At 41.4% G+C, this 23,044-nt stretch overlaps 1 protein-coding gene across 7 annotated transcripts in view; it reads left to right on the top strand.

The window, feature by feature from the left end:
• Positions 1-23,044, top strand: part of DCUN1D4 (defective in cullin neddylation 1 domain containing 4) — a 67,699-nt gene that overhangs the window by 842 nt on the left and 43,813 nt on the right. For 2 of the 7 annotated variants that reach the window (XM_019627136.1, XM_019627137.1), the window contains exons 2-3: positions 19,612-19,682; positions 19,860-19,899. The exons of 1 other annotated variant lie outside the window; for it this stretch is intronic. In XM_019627136.1, coding sequence (XP_019482681.1) covers positions 19,612-19,682; positions 19,860-19,899 — 111 coding nt within the window. Of the gene's footprint in view, positions 1-369; positions 389-553; positions 587-12,328; positions 12,348-18,524; positions 18,618-19,611; positions 19,683-19,859; positions 19,900-23,044 lie in introns of those variants that run through there. 4 more of the 7 variants (XM_019627142.1, XM_019627141.1, XM_019627140.1 and 1 more) reach the window with 4 other exon arrangements.

Here is a 23,044-nt window from a genome sequence, read left to right as displayed (position 1 = left end):
GGGGGAACGGGGGCTGAGCGGGGCTAGGAGGGCGGGCAAGGAGATGAGGGCTGATGTAACGGGAGAGCGGGATGGTGGGAGGGATTGGGGTGTGATGGGATAGTTGGGGAGTCCAGAGGACGGGAGGGGTACTGGAAGGCTGGTGGGGTAACGGAGTGGTGAGAGGGGCAGACGTTGGGGCAATAGGATGGAGCAGGTTTGGGAAGATAGGGTAATTGGGAGTAAGAGGAGAGGAAGGAGAGGAGGGTTTGGGGTGAGAGGATGGGGGCAGGGGTAAAGGAGGTGCGGTGTGGGTGAAGAGCTAGTTGGGTAGATAGGGAGATTGGGAGGGGCCGGGGCTAGGGGAGGACTGTCAAGTCCAGATTCGGGCTGTGCGGAACTGTAGGGGGTAAGGTGTCAGATTGTGTTTGGGGGAGGTGTTTTCTGTCCCCCTACCTCACTCCCATTGGGGCATGGTCCCTGGAGAGGGGGAGCCCTGAGCTTCGGGTTCCAGGGAGAGGAGGGGGCGGGGTTGAGGCAGAGGGGACGGGGGAGGTGCCCCGAGGTTGGCGCTGGTCGCGGTTTCCCCCGAGCGGCTGGAAGCGAGGTCAGCGCTGGCGCGGGCTCCGGCTGCGGGACTGGGAGGCGGGGCAGAGAAGTGGGCTGCGGGTTTTCCGCTGCGGGAGCTGGAGGGGTTGGGCCCTGAAGGCCGGGTGGGTGTTTTGCGCAGGGAAGGTGTCGGGGTCCCTGGATTTGTCAGTCTGTGACGCAGTTTTCTAATTTTTGGTTGTCAGGTGTGGAGGCTGGTGCTTCGGGACCCGCTTTCCTGCAGGGAGCACAGGGCAGGAGGCCCCGTGTAGCGCCTGGTGGGGCGCGACCGGTCCTGGGCGTAAGGGGAGAGCGCTTTAGGGGTTTCCTTTAGGGTCTGGCTCCTCTCGCCGGGTGTGAAGGGGAAAGGCGGTCTCGCGGAATTCTGGGACTTGTAGTCCTGGCGGCGGTTGGGTTGGGTGCACGTGGGTAACTGTGGAAACGAGTCCCAGAATGCAGCGCGCCCCTCGGAGCCTCCCTTTTCTGCTAACTCTTGCTTTATTCCTGGCGGATCCGAGAGCGCTCTCAGGAGTCTCTCCTGTCCCCTGGGACTGGAAATGGTTTACTGGACCTTCTCCCTTTGTCAACGGGGTGGGGAGAAAGAACCAAGGAAGTGTAGTTCTTTCACACTTGGTTCTTGATCCCAGAGTTGATTATTTCCCTCTGCATTTGGTGGCTTTACTTGTAGAATAAGTGATTAGTCTTGAACCATCTAGCACATAGGTTGTGGGAAAAACACTGAAAGTGCAACACAACATAAAGCAGTGTTTAAGATGGTGTATTTATTGTGGCGTCTATTGGTTGTAAACACTACGTAAAAAGATTAGGTCTTACATAAATCTGGGAATGCAGTGGAGCACTTGTGAAGATATAAATTATGTGTTTGTATTTCTTGGGCTGTCTGGATTGCTCAGGGATGAGGGGACTTTCTGAAAAGAGATGGTTTTGAAATGATTTGAGTGATGGAGGTCGCATAATAGAATTTAGGGTGGGATCTAGGGTGGTTTCATTCATGAAGCCACCATGAAAATGTAAAGATGAATAAAGGGAATATATATGATGTCTTCAATTTTCAGACCCGTGGGAAGCAAATAAGAATAGAGGAAGATAAACTCAGTGGAGGGCCTTTAGAGGTTTACACTTTTTTTGTTTTTGATTTCAGCTACAGCCTATAATTCCGTCTAGCTGCTTTTTAGTATTAGACCATCCTCTTAGTCTGTAGACGCCCCAAACCTCATATCCTTTGCGGATTCCCTTTACCATTTATATGCAATGATTAAAAAAGTAATGTAGAGAGCCACAAAATTAGCTTAGAGATATGTGATATATAAGGTATTTTGAAACTGTTGGTAGCATAGTCACTAGAAGAATATTGTAATGACCCTAATGATAAACATTTTACCAAAAAGTCCTAAGATTTGGAAACCTTCTAGTATGGTTATAAATATACTGAACTTGCGTACCTGATTCAATGATGGTTCTTTTCTTAATGGCTGAAAAATTGGGCAATGTGTGGTTTTTTGGGGAACATAGTTTATATCTATCTTATATATTGTTTAAGTTTGTGGTGAAATATCCAGGAAGCCCTTTGCAATATGTACATATGTAATGTGGACATGGTTTTTAAAAGGTGGTAAGTGTTAACACTGGAATTTGCTCTTGTAAAGGATAAAACGTATGAGATTGAAAAACAAGAATTGTAATTACGTATCTTCAAAATGGTGATTTTTTTTAAAAGAAAATATTAGGCTAGTCATTTCTTCTTTACCTTTTGCTTTATCTTGCATTCCAAAGGGCAGATGCCCTTTACACACAAATACGACCCACTTTCTCTCCTAGCCCTCCAAACCCTAGGCTTCTGTACATTATCAGCTTACACTTTCTTCTTCGGTTTTTAGATTCCTCTTTGATTTTTGGCCTTTGGGGAGGTCTTTTATTTTCTTGTGAACTTAGCTATGCATTTAAACAGATCTTTCTTATATTTTACCCAGAATTTTTGGACTCTTTTACATGGGGAAGGATTTTAGGTTATCTTGTCTAGAACATTGCCAGAAAAGAAAGTCTCCATCATTTTCTCCACCTTGGATTACTTCTGTACATTTACTCTTTTCTTTCACTGTTCCTGCCTTCAAGAAGTGCCCCTATTAACACTTGATCACATTTTGTCAAATGTTATTTATCATGATATCCTTTTCTGTTCTTATCTTTAGCTGTTCCCGGAAGCTCATATTAGCTTATTGGTTTCTTGTGACCATAGCACATGTGTGCATTATTCTCAATCATCATCATCATCATCATCTTTTTAATTCAGCAGTTTAAAAATCGCCTGTCAGAAACTGACCTTCTGATGACCTATTGTGTCAGGATGCTTTTGGCAAGTAACAGTACTGAATTAAAAATGGCTTAAAAAAAAAGGCTTTACATCCTTTTACACTCTTTACATCCTTTTCCTCCTTTATTCTTATTATTTTGGCTTATTAAAAGTCTCAGGCTCATTACCTCATGTTGGCAATGTGGTTGCTGCAGCACCAGACATCATGCATATATCTTCATGCATATGAAGAAAGTGAGGCAAGAAGTTTATTTACTTACATCTCCCTCTTAACAGAGAGGTCTTTTCCAGAAGGTTACCTTGGCTACTTCCCCTTCAGTTTCACTAGTTAGAACTGATCTCATGCCACTGCTTCTTGGAGGGAGGTTGAGAAAGTGAAATTGGGCATTTTCCAGCTGTTGTGGCATATGGCCTTTGCTAGGGTGGAAAGAAGGGTGAGAATGCTCTGGGTTGGCATCCTACAGGTGTACCTCTGAACCAGCTACTTTGTCTCTGCCTTGGTCTCAATGTTTTTTGTCTGTGAATTTATTTTCTGCCTCGTTCTAAAATAATTAGAAGTGACCTACAAAATGTAGGTAAAATCCTGTCAAGGGAAGGAATATCAACAATAGATTCACAGGCTACACATAAATGCTTGCCATACATTAGAAATAGGCCAATGTACTTGGCTGTGAGCTTCCTAGTAGGCAAAACAAAGAGGAAGACAAGACCAATTTTATTCATTTGATTAATGAAACTACAGTTCATTTAATAACCTAAGCTGAGAGCATAGACATTTCTCTTCCTCTTTCCTTGGTCAGTAGTGAAAGAGAGGCTGGATCTGTTCCCATGCCTGTCTTCTCTTTCCTGTACCTCTTGGCCATCATCCTGGGTCTGATCCATCCTTTCATATGTTGTAATAACCAGTAATCCTTTGGCCAAACTCAACCTCCTCTGCCTTCTCTATCACCAGCTGAATCCTTATGATTCTCTTACCCAGAAAACTGGAGGGCTTCCAGTTGCTTACTGAAATACAGACTTCTCAGAACCTGGGGTTGGACCAGCTTCTGTAGTTTAAGCTCATTTTCTTCCCCTTGGACTGCTCTTTGCCTACCCACTGCCCTCAGTGCTACTTCTGATGGAACTTTTCTTTATTAACTTCCTTGTTCCCTTGCTAGCAGACTCTCTTTCTCTCCATTGAATCTCCAAAATACTGTTTACTTTTGTTCTCAATTTTATCTTATATAACAATAACTGCTTGTTTACTTTTTTGTCCCCTCTGCAATTAGGTTATTACCCTCTTGAGATCTGGGACTGTGTCTTAGTATCCACTTTATTGTCCAGCATGATGTCTTGCTTAGGTCCTCGTATATGTGCTGAATTGAACTTAACTGGTCAACTCATGAACAGTTCGTGAATCATCTGGAAAATTTTAATTCATCCTCCAGCTATGCGGCATGACTCTAAGTCGTCTCTCATTATCTTCAGATTTTTCTTCAGGGAATGCAAACTTTCACTTATTTCATTCTCTGCCTTTTTTAACAACATCAGCCATATGCAAACTGATTTAAATAATATGTCTCTTAAAATATATGCGTATATTAATTTTGAAGAATGTCTGTGGCATGGTGAAATTCTCAAAGAGATTAAAATGCTAACGATGCACTGAGGAACCAGGAGTCTGCGTATGAAAGTGCATGTGTCCACTTCTGATCTGGCACCTAATAGCCCTGTGTGGAGAAGGCTAAGGCAGTGCTGACATGCCTGATGTTAAGGGTCCTCGAGTGCTTCTGCTTCTCCCCTCTTTTTGTTTTATAACCAATTCTGGTCCTAAGGTTTTATTTCCGAATATTAACAATATACTGACATTGATGAAAGGCTTTCTTCACTTAAAAAGTAAACTTTCTTAGCTGGAGGTGAATTTTCTGAGACTCTTACATTAATGCTGATATCTATTTATACTTGGTCAGGTGGAATTAGTGTTAAGAGTTTTTCAGTGCTTGTTCTTCTTTTGTCTTATTCTGGGATTCATGTTAGAAGTACCTTTAAGCAGAGCATACATTTAAAAATATTTGTGGCTATAAAAGAGGTTATAATTTGTGGCTTATGTTTTAAGTAGAAGAAGATATTGAGATACATTTTAAGTAGTATCTTAAAAAGTATTTTAGCAATTATTGCATGACTATTTCAGCTCTAAGGGTGTTTTTTGTATCATGTCCAGTATTTGAGCCGACAAACTATCTGCTACTTCAGATTTGAATTGTTTTTCTTTTAATTAGAAAATGCTGTAATGAGCATTTTCGGTCAATGAACTGTCAATCTTGGATGGTAGACTTGTAGTTTTTGAAACTCGTATACTGAGTAAAATACTAAGCAATATGAAAAAGGCTCCATCCTCCCCAAATAGCATTACCTCTGGATATGATTCTTTTTAGTTTCATCCTTGAGGATGTTTTTCTTGTGAATTTTTTTTTGCAAACCTTTCATTACTTGCTGGCTTGTATCTGTCGTTTTGGCAGAAACAGCGGGGCATCCCTTTGTGTCTGAGGTGGGCAGGACCTGGCTCCTCTCATTGATGAGTTCCTACCCTTGCAAGGCGAGCTGCTTAGGCACACCCACCTCGGTGTGTGAATGGGAAGCTGGAGGCCAGTGATGGGAAGAATCGGGGAGTGCCTGCAGGCCATTTGGAGAGGAGGGACAGTGGTGTCAGCTGCCCTATTTCTATTTCTAGAGTCAGTGGAGGCTGTGGTGAGGTGGTGGTGGTGGTGGTGGGGTGTGTGTGTGTGTGTGTGTCTGGGGTGGCTGGTCCTGGCTGTGTGGATGGTTCACTCTGCTGTGTGCCCTGAGGCAGTGTTTTGGTTGTATAGCTGATGCGCTTGGTTCCTTGGATTTCCTAGGGAGTCTGTTGCCTATCCAATAGCCTTTGAAAAACAAATCACTCCGCTGTTTAAATTAGCTAGTTGGTTTCTGATGCGCACAGCTAAAACTTATGACAAATTCAACATCCAGACCTGTCACTGTCAATTCCTGGCAGAGGCCCCTGTGGAGAATAGTGGTGATCTGCCTTTCCACCCTGGCTGGACTCTGTTTAGAGTCCAGGAGTCCTGGCATGAGGTGACTTAGAGGACTAAAGGAGCAGGGCACACAGGCAGTGGCAATTGCGGGGGCTGCGTTTGCCGGTGGTCAGGCAGGCCTCGGAGCCACACATCAGCCACCCCACTGGATCTTGTCATATGGAGACTTTATTGCTGTCTTTCCCTCATCACCTTTGTCCCTTACAAAAAAAAAAAAAAATTTGAGAGGCGTGTTCAGGAGTTAATGCGTAACTTGTGCATCTTTTTGGATCTGGGTTGGGAATATTAGCTATGGGAATATTTGTGGCTTTTTTTGGTGGAATATTTGTTTAGCCAGAATTTGTATCTGATAGTCCTAATTGCTTTTTAGTCAACTTTATTGAATATAATTTACATGCTATAAAATTGGACCTTTTTATATTTACAGTTTGTTGAATTTTTATAAATATCTATATTGGTGTAACCACTACTAAAATTAAGATGTAGGACGTTTTATTACCCACAGAAGTTCCCTGTGCCCCCTCGTAATCTATACTTCTCTACCTCCCACTATAATTTTTAGCTTTTAATACATCATTTTAGTCCTCCATGTTAGTTGATAGTTTGTTATTTTGCTGCTCATAGGGATATTACAGTATGAAAAAGTGTGATAAACCTTTTTTTTTTACTGAACTATTAAATCCAAAGAAAAACTATCAGTGTTGTATAAATTATAAATCTGATAATTGATACTTTACCACACAAAACTGTCTAGAGTTAGATGATGACTTGTTCTCTTGAAAGCTTTTCCAGTAAAGGGCTTTTCATGCTTCTCTGTGGCCCAGAGACACACTGTGCTAGGATGTGCTCCCTGAATGTGATTTTAATGTCTTTTAATTCTTGTCTGGGTCCGGTTGGGAGGCAGGAAAACACACTAAGTGTGAGTCCTAGAGTCCGAATGTCTGGGTTCAAATCCTTGCTCTGCCATCGATTACCTATGTGACTGCGGGTAAATTACTCAACTACTGTATGTGCGCTTCAGAGTTCTCATGTATAAGAATTACCTTCTGCCGGGTATGGAGTTGTTCAGGCAACAAGTGTTGAGCACCTACTGTACACCAGGACCTATTCTTCATCTTTCATGAAGTTTTTTTCTGGTGTAGGGACGGAGGCAAATAATAAACAGGTAGATCATGTAATATATCAGATGGTGATAAGTTGTGTAGAGAAAACTAAATCAGGGAAGGGGGAGAGCACAGGTGCCCCTCCCTGTGAGTGGGGAGAGGGGTGGAGGATGTAATGTTAAATAGCATGATCAGGGAAGGCCTCACGAAGAATGTTTTAAGTTAAGCCCTGATGCAGGTGACAGGGCATTCCAGGCAGAGGCTCTGAGCAGGGAGCAGGCCGTATTGGAGGAACAGCAAAGAGGCTGGGGTGCTAGGAGTAGAGTTGGGGGTTGGGCCAAGGAGAAAAAAATAGGAGGCAAGATCAAAACTGATCTCAAGGATTAAAGGAGATAAAACATAGTGTTCAGAGAAGTGGTTGGCACTTTTCTGGTTTTTTTTGCTAATGATTACTGTATAATGACAATCTCCTCATTAGGCTTGAAAAGGAGAGCCTGGAGAAGAAAAGAGATTATTAAGAACCACCACACGAGTGAGTGAGGCATTTCCTCACTTAGCCATTCACCAAACATTTGAAGTTTTTCTTGTTGCCAGGCACTGCTGTAACAAACAGGACTGAATGGGGGTCCCTGTGTTTAAGGAGCTTCCTTCCAGTGAGTTAAGGGGTGGAGGCAGAGAAGTAATGGACGGTTGAAGTATGGGGCTGTGACTGCTGGGTTAGATGGGTGCCTAAGGTGCTTTGCAACAAATAGGGAGTCATTAAAATTAGACTTCAGGGAAGGGTTAGCAATTGTCATGTAGGTTTAGCTTTTGAAGTTTTAGTCTCTGAAGAAAAGGATCTGTGTGCACCTGGGGGGTGTGGTGGGAAAGTTACTCTCCAAGCAGAGGGACAGCACTGAGGGTTGTGGCTCAGAATGGGATTAGGGACCCCGGACTGAAGCGGGGAGGGGAGGCAGACGGGTGGGCAGGAGCTACATGGGGGAGGGCTGAAAAGAGGTACCAGGAAGTGAGAGAAGAAAAGAGAAGTCAGAAGGTGGGTGCAGGGAGAAAGGAGGAACAAAGAGAAATGGGAGGGACTGACACACACTTGGGATTATTCTACGGATCATTCTCAGGCTGCTCAACTGCTTTGCCTGATTATCTCACGTTGTCCTCACAGCAACCCTCGGAAGTAGGTTGTGTGCTATTATCCCCATTTTGCAGATGAGAAAGATGAGGTGAAGAAGTTAACCAACCTTTTTAGGGTTACACAGCTTATAAATAGTGCACCGAGATTCTAACTGATGCATTCTGACTCCACCACTGCCAGTGAAGTAATATTCATTTTATTTTGCTTTTCATTTGATCCTGTGGTAACCCTACAGATATATTGGAATTCCATATTTTTTCACTGGCCTTTGAATGATGACGGCAGAGCCAGTTGATATGATTATCTCTGCTTTACTTTTGGTTTTTTTCTTCTTGGAATGGGTCCCAAGAGGATCTGGGTCAAGGATGAATTCCTTGTTTCCCACCCCTCCTCGTCTCATTTATGCCATTTTACCCACAATAACAGTAGGCATTTAAAAATGGATTCTAAGTGGCAAAGAAAAGTATTTCCATACTTTTTCTTAACTCATGGGTGAAATAGTCCTTTTTAGTCTTCTTAGATTTTATTTTAAATAGATGTGTGTTAAGTACTTTTGAAGCACATACTTTTAATATTATTTTTAAAAATACAGGAGATATCTACCATCATTGCAGAAAAGCCAGAAAATGTAAAACTTACCTTTTAGTGGAGCAACTAATGTAGTCTTTGTGTAACATCTTTGAAATTTTCTTCTTTGTAGTTGATCTTTTTCCCCTTTAAGATCTCTTTGTACAGATGCCATTCCCAAAATTAAACCACAGATGACATGTTCTTAATTAAACAGGAAGCTGAGAAGGATAGTTGTACATTCAAGTCCAGGCAGCTGGCTGTTGAAGTCAGAGTCCTAAAGACCCGTCACCTTGTCATCCCTTTTGCCCTGTCTTTACTTTTTGATCTTCTAGGTTTAGTCTGCCTTAGGCTCTTCCATGTTCTAATAATAGGGATTAAAATAATGAAGCTTTATTAATGCATAGTCATGGGCTAAATGCTTGGCATGTACCATCTCATTTAATCCTCACAGCAGCTTTGTGAAGAGGGTCCTGTTATTCCTGCTGTATGCATGAGGACACTGAGGCACAGTGAGGTTGGGTTAAGGGCAGGACCACTCAGCTAGGACTCCACAGAGCCGGGACTCGAACCCAGGGCTTTCTGATGCCAAAGCTGCACTCTTTAACCTAAACCTGGGCTCTTGTAACATGAGTGAGGTTAAAGGATGATTTTTTACTCTGAACTACCGCGTGGATCTGTGTTTTTCAGTGGGGAGGGTGGGGTGAATGGAATGAATCTAGGGCCCTTTGTACCATGTCACATTTGGAGTGTGGCCAGACCCGGTGTCCTGAAGTGGCCGACTCCTTTGAGATGGCTCCCACAGGCACATGCTGTGCGATGGATGACGGGTGCTAGGTGGCATGCCACCTCTCTTGGGTGGATGGTTTCTCCTCCCAGCCTCTTTTATGGGCCCTGGGAGAGTTAGGAGGAAAAAGCCAGCAGCGGTGTGCTTGGATGGCTTTAACTTTGGATCTTGTGTTCAGTAAAAAACGCTGAGTCACCTCCGATGACCTGCTTCCCACCCCTCAGTGGTTTTTCCTCTTTCCATGCTCACCTTTTTGGCTTTCTGCCTTGTAAGTAGCAAATATTTATTGATGAGAATGACGTTAACACCTTCGTCACTGCTACTTTGTTTCTTTTCATTTTTGCCTGGCTTTTCAGCCTTGTAATCTTTTCCTTGGTGTTGATCTTTTTGTCACATGCTTCTTGCTCTTTTTTGCACATGCTGATAGGGCACTTATGAATGAGTTGGATTCCTGTCTGTTTTGTGCCACGGGTTGTTCCAGGAATGGATTGGCTGCCAGTAGGTTGGGGATTGAGTTGAGGTGGGGACAGAACTCTCCTCTCTGGTTGCACATTAGAATCACCTGGGCTGCTTGAGAAACGATCAGGCCCCCCCCCCGGCCCCCCCCATTTGTTATTTAAGTGATCTGGATTGGGGTGCTGCCAGTGGCATTTTTTTTCAAGCACCCCAGGTGATTCTGATGTACAGTCACTGGGTTCGTTTTAAGTAGCTTAATTAGCGTGCTGGGTTTGGTTTGGGCTGTGGCTGTGGGTGAGAGGGCTCAAAATCTGCAGCAGCTGTCCCCTGGGCCCTGCACTGAGGGGATAGCACAGGCCATTCCTGCTCCTCGTTTGACATAGCCCGACACTCAGGTACACTTCCCGTGTGCCAGGCACTGTTCTAAGCACATTGCAGCAAAAACTCATTTAACCCTCGCAGTATCCTTATGAGGATGGCACTATTATTATCCATTTTACAGATGAAGAAATTCCTACTAATAGCAATGAAAGGCATGTAGAATGAAGCTGACCCACAAACCTAGCTTTTGGGTTTTCCTAGTTTTGCGATACGGAAAACTCATTTCAAATCTTTGTGTTTTAATAATTTGGTCTCAAATATGAATATATTTGTTTCTACAGATGAGATGTATACTTGTGCCATCTCATATAGCTAACTGGCTGTCAGTTGGTAAGCAAAGGTGTAAGTTGGTATTGTAGATCATTTAAAAACACGACTTTTTATTGTGTCGAAAACAAGTAGGCATTACTTTATCATAGATTTTTATATTCCAAGTCGTTTTAAAGTAGAACTCATTTTTAATGATCTTTGTTACTTAAAATTGCATTTTGTACTTTTAAAATCACACATGTGAGCTCGTTTATAGATCTGCACTGACTCATGATCTGACCTGCTCTTTACACTCTGGCTGCTGTAACCTCCTAGGTTACGAAGCAGATCTAACGTCTGCATTTTAAACATGCTCTAGTCTTGGCCATCCTCAAACCCTAATCAACAGTCGCTCAATCCCATGCATATTTCTAGTCTCCTTTTCGCAGTCAAACTTCTGGAGCAAGTTTTTTATGTTTGCCATAGTCTGCTTCCTCACTTCCTGCTTGATCCTCAGCCCACTTCATTCTGGCCTCAGCTCCGGCTTCGAAATCTTCACCAAGGTCGCATTGCCAACCTCAGTGACTACATACTTGGGAAGCATTTAGTCTCCTGTTTATTGGTTCCTGTCATGTACTAGGCTCTTGCTGTTTTAGGTATTGGGATATAGTAGGGAACAAAGCAAAAGAAAGTCCCTGTCTTCGTGGAGCCTGGGCTCTAGGGAGAGTGACAGAATAAAGATGGAAACATGTATAAAATATAATGTGAAATCACAAAAGACTTCATATTGTATGAATCCATTGACATAAAATGTTCAGAATAGGCAAAAATATAGAGACAGAAAGTGGATTCATGGTGGCGTAGGGCTGAAGGAGGGGAGGAATGGGGAGTGACGGCTAATGGGGTGATAAAAATGTTTTAAGATTAGATTGTGGTGATGGTTGCACAGCTCTGTGAAAACACTAAAAAACATTGACTGCTCTTGAAATGGGTGACTTGTCTGGTTTGTGAACTATATCTCAATAAAGCTGTTAGAAAATGTCAGAAAGTGACGAGTGCTATGCAATAATCTAAATTTGGTGGGGGATGGAGGTACTGTTTTGGAGAGAGAAGTCAGGGAGACCTCTATGATGAGGTGACATTTGAGTCAATATTTCAGTGAGGTCAGCAGTGAGGCCTGTGAGCATCAGAGGTTGTTGCGGCAAAGGGCATATTACGTGCAAAGGCCCTGAGGTAGGAATTGACTTGAGTAATCGAGGAGGAGTGTGGCTGGAATGGAGTGAGCAGGGATAATGGAATGAGATGACTTAGGTCAGATAACTTAGGTCAGGTAGAGCTTTGTAAGGACGTGTTGAAGACCTGGATTCTTTTGTGCTTCAGTAACAAATCCAAAATCTTAGTGGTCGAAATCAAAGGTGGAGGTCTCCACTCGGAATCATTGATGTTCTCATCCTCAGTCTGAAACTCGTAGGAAAGAAGGCTTCTATTTCTAGAAGGAAGGAGACAAGGCACACCTAAACAGTGTCTCCCAACTACATTGCATCCTTGGCTGTAACAACATAGTTTTTTTCTTTTTCCATATGACTGAGTAAAATTCACATTTCGGGAGGATGGGCCATATTACCCATGGCTTAGAGAAGCCCGAAGCTGTCCGTGTTGAGTCCCAGTTAGAGGGGCCCAGCCCTGCACCATTAGATTAAATGCTGTCCCAGAAGCATTTAGGGTGAGTGATTGTTTTGATAACCTTTAATTTTGTCCAATTCTGTTTCACTCTTTTGGCAATAACATGGTCATTTTTCTGTCACTGTCCCAGTGTCCCCCCGTCCCATCCCACAGCCTTTACTGGTTAGTTTATCATTTTCGTTGTCATCAAAAAGCAGTTATTAAGTACGTATCTGTGCATAGTGCTACATCAAAAGCTTTTATACCTGAGAGCTCTGCTCACTGATTGGCCAGCTGGAGTTTAGCTAATCATAAACTACTTGTATGAATCTTTAGTGACCAGAAGAAAGAAGTGTACTTGAAATCGGTATAATATCGGTATTACTGGTGGTATCTTTTCTGCACATCTTTTCTCTTCCTCTCTCTTTTTAAAGGTAGATTGTTTTAAATTTAGCCAGTTTTAGTAACTTAAAAAAAAATAGCACCCCTAAGCGTGCTTGATTATTAACAACTTTGCATGCGAAATACTGTTGGCTTTTTTCCTTTTATCTTTTATGGAGCATGAAGATAGATCAATGTCTGCTCTGATTGGAAATAAGCTAGAATGGAGGCATGGACTTTGGATTGGGAATTAGGAGATGTGGCTTAACTCCCAGGTTGGCCACAGCTAGCTGTCTGACCTGCTTGAGCTAATAAAATGAGGAGACGTGGACAAAAGGATGTGCAACACAGCTCCTCTCCCAAATGCGGTCTTGTAGTTTTTCCTTCCAGTACCATCACATTTTATTTAGAAGTTAGTTTTAAAAGGTAAGGTGACAATCACCCATATTAAAAACATCACTGAAGCTGCTTTCAAGGAGGTGCCCCATTGGGGATTGTCTCAGATGAATCCAGCACAGCCAGTCCTTTCCTCCAGCGTTAGAACGGATTGCTGGCTCTTCAGCTGAGCACCAGTTGAAGCAGCTGGCTTGTGTTTAAGGACCATGTTTTATGAAAAATACATCTTTAACTACTAGACTCATACACTGTTGTGAGATGCACAGAATGTGATGGGCATGTGGCAGCTGAGTGACTGGGATTCATATTGCCTGTCTCCTGCAAAAAGAAGGGAGGACAATTGAAAGTTTACTTTCTTCTCTCTCCTTCCCCCCGCCTTTTTTTTTGCCAAGTGAATAAAGTTGAATTTGCGTGAGTTAAATGTGGATATTTTGCATTCCCACTGTACTCAGGATTTTTTTCCTCTCCATTTTTACTGCCACTGTCTAACTTAAGGCCCTAAAGATTTTCCGTTCCAATCACTTCCAGTAGTCTTCAGGAAAGGCCATGCTAAAGCCAGGCCACCTATCATCTATGCCACACATTGCTGTAGAAATGATCTTCCTAAAAAAACCCTGATTTAAACAAGTTGTGTGGCACCCTGACTCAGAGCAGTGCTTCTCAAACTTCTCCACCAGCCTTCTGCGATAGCAGAGGTTCAGCGAATTAGGCACCCTCTGGGTCTTGGGAGCTTAGCTCAGTGTGGTGACAGTTCTCTAAATTAATGTCATAATCGTGTTTTTGTTTTCATGTGAAACTCTTGTAGATGAATTATCATTGGGTAGAATTGCTGCTGCTGCTTGAATGTGCCATATTTATCTCTTACACTTGCATACCCTCTGGCCCAGTTGGAAATCTCCTTAAGAGATTAAATCTAAACTCTGAAGCAGGGTTCAGTCTTCTTTTTCGGACCTTTGCCTTTTTTTTGAGTCTAACTATTAGTGTGCCACGTCTCCCATTTGAATACCTAATGGTGTGGATGTACTGAAATGCCCTGAACATACTGAATTTAGGTCTTGGTGCCTTTGTACCTGCATTCATTGATTCACCGAGTATTCATTGAGCACCTAGTATGTGTCAGATATTGTTCTAGGTAGTAGGGATACAGTGGTCCTTCATGAAGCTTACATTCATTCTAATGGGAGAGGAAGATGAAAGATATATGACATGTTATCAGGTGATACCATAAAGAGAAGCAAAGCATGGCAAGGTGATAAAGAGTGAAGGAGTCCTGTTGGTTGGGTGTGGCAAGGTTTTGTAAGAACATGATATTTAAATGGCAACCTGATGAAGTATGAGAGCAAGTAGAGGCAAAAGCAAGTCAAGGCAAAGAGAACAATATGTACAAAGGCCCTGAGGTAGGAGTATGCTTGGAGGGTTTACAGAGCAGCAGGAAGTTCACTGTGACTGAGAAGAATGAGCGAGGGGAAGATGAATTGGAGATGAGATTGGATAGATGGGTAGAGGCAGAGAGCGTGCAGACCTCTGAGTTTATGATTAGGACTTTTCTTTTGCCTTGCATGCCTTCCCCTTCCATATGTAATTTTTGTGTGAGTTTGGAATTACTTTTAATTTGTTCACATGCTAGCTAGTTGCCCCTGTATTTACTGACTAGTGATCTCATCTCCATTAATTTAAAATGCAATTTTATTATATATATTGATTATGTGTTTATTCATACATATGTACATACATGCATATATACATGTTTATCAACTCTTTTCCATTGGTTTGTTGTCTTGCACACGTACCATACCATTATAGTTACTATACAGACTCCCCCATTATCTGTGGAGGATGCTCCAAGACCCTCAGTGGATACCTGAAACCACGGATAGTACTGAACCCTATATATACTACGTTTTTTTCTTATGCACACATATGTTTTCACTTAAAGGAGACACTTTACGACTTCCCTTTGGCATATCCCTATTGCCAGCACCAGTACTTTTGGGCTTTGGGGCAATTTAGTAAAATGAGGGTTTACTTGAACACAAGCACTGTGATAACTTGACAGTCGATAAGTCAGTCCGATAATGGAGAAGGCTGCTAAGTGATTAATGGACAGGGGCAGAGACAGTGTGGATATGCTGGACAAAGGGATGGTTCGTGTCTCAGGCAGGCATGAGATTTCATCATGCTACTCAGAACAGCATACAATTTAAAACTTATGAATTGTTTATTTCTGGGATTTTCCATTTAATATTTTTGGACTGTGGTTGACCTCAGCCAACTGAAACCACAGAAAGCAAAACCACGGATAAGAGGAGACTAATGTACCTTTATCTCAGACATTGGCAAACTATAGCTCATGGGCCAAATCTGGCTCACCACCTAGTTTTTTTTATAAATAAAGTTTTATTGGAACATAGCCACACTCATTTGTTTATGTATTGTTTATGGCTGCTTTTGCACTACACAGGCAGAGTAGTTGCAACAGAGATGATATGGCCCACAAAGCCTAAAATGTTTATGACCTGGCCCTTACAACGAGTTTACCAACCTCTGCTTTATACTATGTATTGATAGGGCAAGCTCTTCCTCATTCTTTTCAACAATTTCTTGGCAAATCTAGCATGTTTGTTCTTTCAGAAGAACTTCAGACCCAATCTGCCAAGCTTGTCTGACTCCCTCCCTTTCCCCGCCTCTTTCTTGGGGGTGGGAAAATGGGAGGTGCAAACAATAGGAATTAGATTGGAATTAATTTGTAGTTAGCTTAGTAAAGGGAAGAGGAGTGCTTTAAAACACTGGGTCTTTTCATTCCAGGAATGTAGTGTCTCTACATTTATGTTTTTCAGTAGCTTTTATTGTTTTTCATTTGAATGTTGCATATTTAAGTTTATTCCTACATGTGTTATTGCTTTTTGTTCCTATTAAAATTGAGGTCACCTCCCAGCTGTAATTTACAAGTGACTGTGGGATAAAGGAAAAGGTGTTCATTTTTGTACATTTAAATTGTTTCTGACCCTCTTATGGAAGTAGATTGTTAATTTTTAAAATTTGATTCTCTTGGTTGACGGTCATTGTTTGAACTTACCCATAATTGTTTCATTACAAATATTTATGTCTCTGTTTATATTGCGGGACTCTATACCTAGGGTAGTTTGGGGGAATGGACTTTGACCCTCTCAGTGGCATTCATTTTTTTCTTTTGTGTTATATAGGTTATAGCAAATGGTAATTACAAAACAACAACAAAAAACCCAACAACCCAGAAAACTTTATGCCCAGTCAGCCTTCGGTGGTAGTTTTAAGAATACCCAAGAGATAATTTAAGCAAGCTGCTTATCAAGTAGGCTGTGCCTGTTTACCGGGCCATTTGTTGCTTTTAATATAGAATATAGGGTTTGTATGTCACTCAGGAGAGCCAACCCCAGTCACTGCTTTACTCTAAAGAGCCATTTCATCATGGAATAAAGTTGACTTAACCTAGCATTTCCTTCGGAATTGAAATACGAGCCGAAGGAGGTTTTTATGAATCAGTTAGTGCTTTCCTAAATATGTTCGCGTTTGATCTTTACTCTTAACGTCTGTTCCTTAAGGATGTGAAATCTATTTTAGATTTTAAGGGCTATTACTTGCCCTGAGCACTGAACAGCTGAACCATAAATTTAATATGTATTAATTTTTGTGGATTTATCTTTTAAGGCCATTTTTGTCTTTTTTTCCTTGAATTTGTGTCTCCTCCTTAGCTGCCTCTTACCTTGGTGAAACTAAAAAAAAAATGATTCACGTTGATGGTTCCTTTACTTTTTACTTATTTCTTGGCAGGGGACGTGGTGAAGTGATACTGCAGTGGTAGTAGACACTGGATATAGAAATGGAGAATTGCTGACATACGTGATTTGTGAAATGAACTTTGTTATTCTCGTTGCCTGTAAAGTGAAACTTCATGTATGGAACCTGGAATAACCACTCCTGTAGATTTTTTCCACTGTGTAGAGATGACCTTTGACTATCATGAATACCAGTGGGTGATGTACGAGTACAGCGATGCCATCATAGGCTGTGAAGATGGATCAGGACATGTGCCTCCATCACAGAGGGAGCGCCAACTTGGGGGTTTCTGTGGTGGGGCTTGACTTGGACTTACGGAAATTAGAGCCACTTTTAGAAGCTGTGTGGTGTGGAAAATGGTATAAGAGAATATGGTGATAGTTGGTATCTTTTATTGAGCACTTGTTTTGGTCCAGGCACTGTAAAGGATGTCTGCCACATGTGGACACTGTAATCACATGTGGACACTGTAATCTCATTTTTCAGATGAGGACATCCAAATTTAGGTTAAATAACTGGTAGACCTGAGATTCAAACCAGATGTCGGACTCCAGAGAGAGGTAGTAAAGCATATGTGTGTGTGTGTGTGTATGTTTGTGTGTGTGTGTGTGTGTGTGTGTGTGTGTGTGTGTAGAAGGATGTAGTAATTTCAACTTGTTTAGATTCTCTTATATGAATTTTGACAGTTGAATTAACGTCAGGGTGGTGAAAAAGTGTAGCATGGTGGGCCTGGAAACCACATTGCTTCATGGTCTTTGGCAAGTCCCTTTCTCTCCTTCCTCCTGTGTGGCCTCAGTGAAAAAAGAATCATGACCCTTAAATTTCCTGTTTTTGTTTTTTGCGGGGGTACCCTGGAGTTTATGTCAGGATTTAATATCAAGATGATAATGGAAGGTATCATTTGTCTTCCTATTTTTAAATTGAGAGACTACAAAAAGGGGGATTATGGCCCTGGAATAGAGGTAGGGGAAGGGGTGGTATATGGTTAAGTTCCCCATTGCCTCTGGCAGGTCAGGAGAGGGCTGTTGCTTCTAGCTCTAGAGATCTCTATCCATGTTTATTAAATATAAACATAAGTGAGTAAATACACACACAGATACACACTCACACACCCCTTGTGCTTTTTAAAACTTTTCTGTGCAATGCATTAGTTAAAATGGAATTTGTGCCACATTATGTCATCATTTACCTTAAATACGGCTGAACTGTTCAGATGCCGAACAATTAACACTTGTCTATGTTCGAGGCCTATTTAGAGCTTGAGCCCTTGTTCTGGTTGTCTCTCAGCCAAAAACCCTGGTTCTTTGGACCACTCCTGATGGCTGTGACTGTGGTGTTAGGTGTTTGGCTGTTGCCAGGTAGGCAGAGCAGTATATGCCGGTGTGTACCTGTGTGGCCTGCAGCTCTTGACAATGGAGTGTCAGTGTCAGGGGCTTGGTTTCCTGCTGGCCCTTCTGCCCTGTAGGCCAGCCAAGAACTGGATTACGGCCACAATTTAGAAAAGAAAGTAAAGCTTTCTAAATACTGGCAGGGAAATCAGCTTGCTCTCCAGATTCGGAGCAGCAGCCCAGAATGTCCAGTCCCCCTGCATAGACAGCTTGGATTGTAGTGTCTGTTCTTTGGGTCTGTTCTTGACATCTGATACATGTCCCAAATAAAATATCCCAGTGAAGGATGGTCCCCCCCCCTTTTTTTTATCAGAATGGCATAACTTGAAGAGATACAGTGTTTTTTCAAGGTAACTTTCAAGACTAACCTTTACTAACCTTTATGATACTAAAGGAAAACAACGAATGTAATTCCTGATATTTTATGAAAATACATCTATTGATGCTTATTCAAATATGAAATTATTCAGACTTTTAACTAATTTTTACATAGCCTAATATATATGCAAGCATACTTAACTTTATAAAAATCATTTGAAATGAGTGATTCAAAAGCCTAACAGTTTAACTTCAAGTTTTATGTTGTGCAGGATTCTTAGATGGAGCGACTTAATTAATTTGTGTTGTATGCATGATTTAGTAACTCCACAACTATTGGAGATGATTCAGCGTGGATAATTTCTCTGTGACTGTGATTTCTGCTTCTGTGTTTCTGGTTCTGTGGCACATGTAATATTGCAGTAACAGACTCCATCACAGGGCCTCCCAGACTTGCTTGCGGGATAGTTCTTTGATTTGTCTGTGTTTGACTAATGGGAGGGCAAGGGGCTTAGATTCCTTTTCTGCTCTCTCTGTTGTCTAAGAGCCAACAATAAATATACTGTAAAAACTGCTGAATGATTGAGATGCTTTTCTATTATTTTCATGGGGCGAGCTTGATATTTTACTAGTAACTGGGGAAGACTAATGGAAAGAGAAAGCGATGTTTCATTGGAGATCTGTCTTCTATTTGTGTGACTTGTTTAATTCGCTAACGTTATTGATATTTTTCTGTTAGGTTCAGGGTCATTGCTGGTAGGATTTTATAATTACTAAAGTATTTTTGTTTTACCTTACAATTCATATGAAAATTTCATGAACTTTAACATTTGGTTGGGATTTTAACTTTGTTGTCAGTCTTTATTTCTAGGTCAGTAGTTGCCTGTTCTAATAAGTATCAAATTAATGGAGATAGTATTCAACTGTATCCAAACATTTGTTTATCTTCACTTGTGAACTCTTTTTTTATAGTCTTTGCACTGTGGGAAATGAATGACACTGAATTTTCCCCTTTTTCTTTTAAAGACTTTCAGCTGAATTCTCATCTCTCAACACTGGCAAATATTCATAAGATCTACCACACCCTTAATAAGCTAGTAAGTCAATCTTTTAAAGACAAAAGCTACCAACTGTTTAAAATAGCTTTTTTAAGTGTATTTGATAAAAATTTAGGTTATAGATATTAAGATATCAGCTACTTATGAAAATATTGAATTTTAAAACTTGCGGTATGGTATGTGATTTCTTGGTAATAATGAACATATTTCTTGCAGAATCTAACAGAAGACGTTGGCCAAGACGATCACCAAACAGGTATCTGTAAATGCTAACACTACTTAATTTTAGATAAACTTCCTAACATAAAGTTATGAAGGAGAAATACTAGCTGAGAATGCTCAACATTGTATTAACATTCCATTAACAATTGGAATTGTTACTTGGTTGAGGATGTTTTTCAGTGTGTATGGAGGCAGCCATGTTACAGTTCCTTCCCAGTAGGAAATGTGCTCTGCGGTTCTGGCTTATGACAATACTTCAGTCCCTTTACAGGGGCTGGGGATTCTCTCCAGTGGTTTCATGATACCATTTCTCTACTGAAGTATTTTAGTTTATACTAAAAAGGTTAGTACAATAATGCAGTTTGAAAGCTATTCCATAAATATTTGTTGAGATGAAACATGATTTATAGGTAGGTAGACGTGTGTGTGTGTGTGTGGTATATAGGTCCTGAAGATTTATAAATGGGGAAATTGAAACTTGATTTTTGTAAATGAGTCTTTAGCCATGTATTTCTCAAGCTCTGTAGCATTATCATCACAGGGTTGTGGTGTGGGGGGAGACTTATTACAACAGGTCGCTAAGCTCCACCCCTAGACTTTCTGATTCTGCAGATTTGGGTTGGGTTCCCAGAGTCTGCATATCGGACAGGTTCCTAGGTACTGATGCAGCTGGCCTGGAGCCCACTCTTTGAGAACCACTTCTCGAAACTGCCGATAACTATAAAGTTTAGAAACTTGCACTTGCTCTGTAGTTACTAAGACTTCCAGAAGAAATTATTAAACTGTATTTAAAATATCTTGAAAATTACCACAATAATATATGAATACATGCTTGCTGGAGAATTTTGAATAGCACAGAAGTAAATCTAGAAGCAAAAAGTGACAGTCCTCCCTCACGTCTCCCAGTCCATCCTTTACCCTGTTTAATGTTTGTTCTTTTAGATATTTTTATACATATGTGTATTTTTATAGTGGTTTTTATTTAGCATCGATGAGCTCATACTGTACACACTATACAGCATCCTTCTTTTTTTTCATTTAATGGTATATCTTGGAGGTTGTTGGGATTTAGAACTCTCCGTCCCCTCCCCTCCAGATGGGTTCAGAATCAATTGAAAATCAGGTGCAAGATGAAGGTTGAAGTAACAAGTTTTTTGGAAAACACAGCTTAGTTGTGCAGCAAAAATACAGAGGCTTTTCAGTGTTTCAGCTGAATTAGACAGCCTTACAACTAGATGGGCACAGGCCAGCACACCTGCTCTTCCCCCTTGAGCCCCCCACTAGTGACAGTGGAAGGGTCTGAGTGTCTCTTGGCAGGCCCTTCTGAAAGGGAGTTCAGAAGGGGCCGGGCCCCTCTGCTCAGTCCCTTCTTCTGTATCAGCAGTTAGATCAGAAACTCCTTCCAGGGGAAGGAGTGAGAGAGGGGGCAGAGACTGTGCCAGGAGTGTCCTGGAAGGCCAGGCCACAGTGTCCCTACACCGGATCTTTTTGTTTCATTATATATGGATCAATTTAAAGACAGTCAAAAGTTTCCTTAATAATTTTAAAAGCAGTGCATGCACACGGTTTTAAAAGAAGTGTCGAAAAGCTATAAAAAGAAAGGGAAGGTTTCTATTCTGTTTTACTACCCCAGCTCCCATTCCCCACTGGTAGTCCACATTGACTTTCTAGAGGTAACTCTCATATTCTTAATATTTGTTTCCCAAGTGATGATGATGATGATGATGGTATATTTTTCCCTCAAGTACAGTATACATTTGTATGTGCTTCTTGTTTTTGTCATTCAGTATATCTTGGTGATCTTGCCATAGTAGCAGATTTATAAAGCATGAGTTTTATTTTTTTAATGAATGCATGATTTTCCAGTTCATGGATAGATCATGATATGTTTCTATTGATATATACATGTAAGTGTGTTTAACTTTCAGCTACTACTAATAATACTAAAATAAAATTTTCAGGACCACTTTTAATGGTAAAGAAAAAAAAGCACATTTCTCTCCTATTCTGGAACAATATGTTTGTAGGCTTTGGGGATTTTTTTAAATTTAAGAGTTAGTATAGTTTTGATTTTTAAAACTGAATTTTGTTTATAAAGCCTTTAGGTTATCTTCCCCTTAGCTAAGGTCATAAAAGTTCTAAGTTCTGAATCTTGTACATTATGTAATTAACTTTGAATTTTGGATTAAAATTTAGTATTACTATAGTAATTTCACATTTTAATACATAATCTGAATGTGGCAATTCAATAACTGTGAATTAGGAAGATGTAATTAAGGAAGGTGAAAGTGGAAAGTGTCTTTGGCCTCATGCCTCCTCTTTTGCCCCCTGAGGACAGTGGATGTGTCTGATGTTTGGTATATGACATGCTGGTGCAGTAACTAGTACCTCGTAATTGCCAGTCAGGGTCAATTAGCATTAGTAATTTCTTAGATTTGTCCATTTCATTAACAGTTCTCCATCTGGTTGTGGCATTACTTGTGATTGCTATACTTGACAGAGTGTCCTTTAAAATTAAACAACATAAAATCTATAATGTTTGGAAATCTGAGAAAGTTAATCACTGTAGTGATGTTCAAATCTCTTGGCTCATCAACAGTCTGAGCAGCATCTGTAACAGCTGTGTATGGAAGAGCCAAGCCCAAGTGCAGAGAGGCTGGGGCCTCCCTCTTTGTCTCCTCTCACAATTTTCTTTGGTGCTTTCTATCTTCCACCAAAAAAAAAAAAAAAAAAAAGGGGACAGAGACAGAGACAAAGAGAGTTAATGCTGGAGAATTAGACAAAAAAAATGGTGAAGGAAGATGATAGATGTTAGAAGTCAAATTTTTTTTTTTTTTAACGATTTTATTGGGGAATTGGGGGAAGGGGACCAGACAAGTTGCTGTCCCTTTGTTCCTCAGTCTAGCTGTGGAGGACGTTGCTTCACTGGCCCATGTTGGCATCATCATTGCGCTCTTCCCGGGTGAGGCAGATTGGTCACTGGCCTCTGGATGGCCACTCACGGTGGCTCTTGGCAGCTCACACCGGCTGCCAGCCGCTCACACTGACTGCCGGCCACACACGGTAGCTTATGGCAGCCCACTGCAGCAGGGGCTGCAGCCAACGCTGTCACAGGCAACCCACGGCAGCCCAGCTCCAGGTCAAGCTGTTGTTCACCATCTTAGCTGTAGAGGGCGCAG

Source organism: Hipposideros armiger, unplaced genomic scaffold, assembly GCF_001890085.2.
Source record: "Hipposideros armiger isolate ML-2016 unplaced genomic scaffold, ASM189008v1 scaffold_714, whole genome shotgun sequence".
Taxonomy (NCBI): Eukaryota; Metazoa; Chordata; class Mammalia; order Chiroptera; family Hipposideridae; genus Hipposideros; species Hipposideros armiger.
Note: the sequence above shows the minus strand (reverse complement) of the source record. Positions and strands in the feature narration are given on the sequence as shown.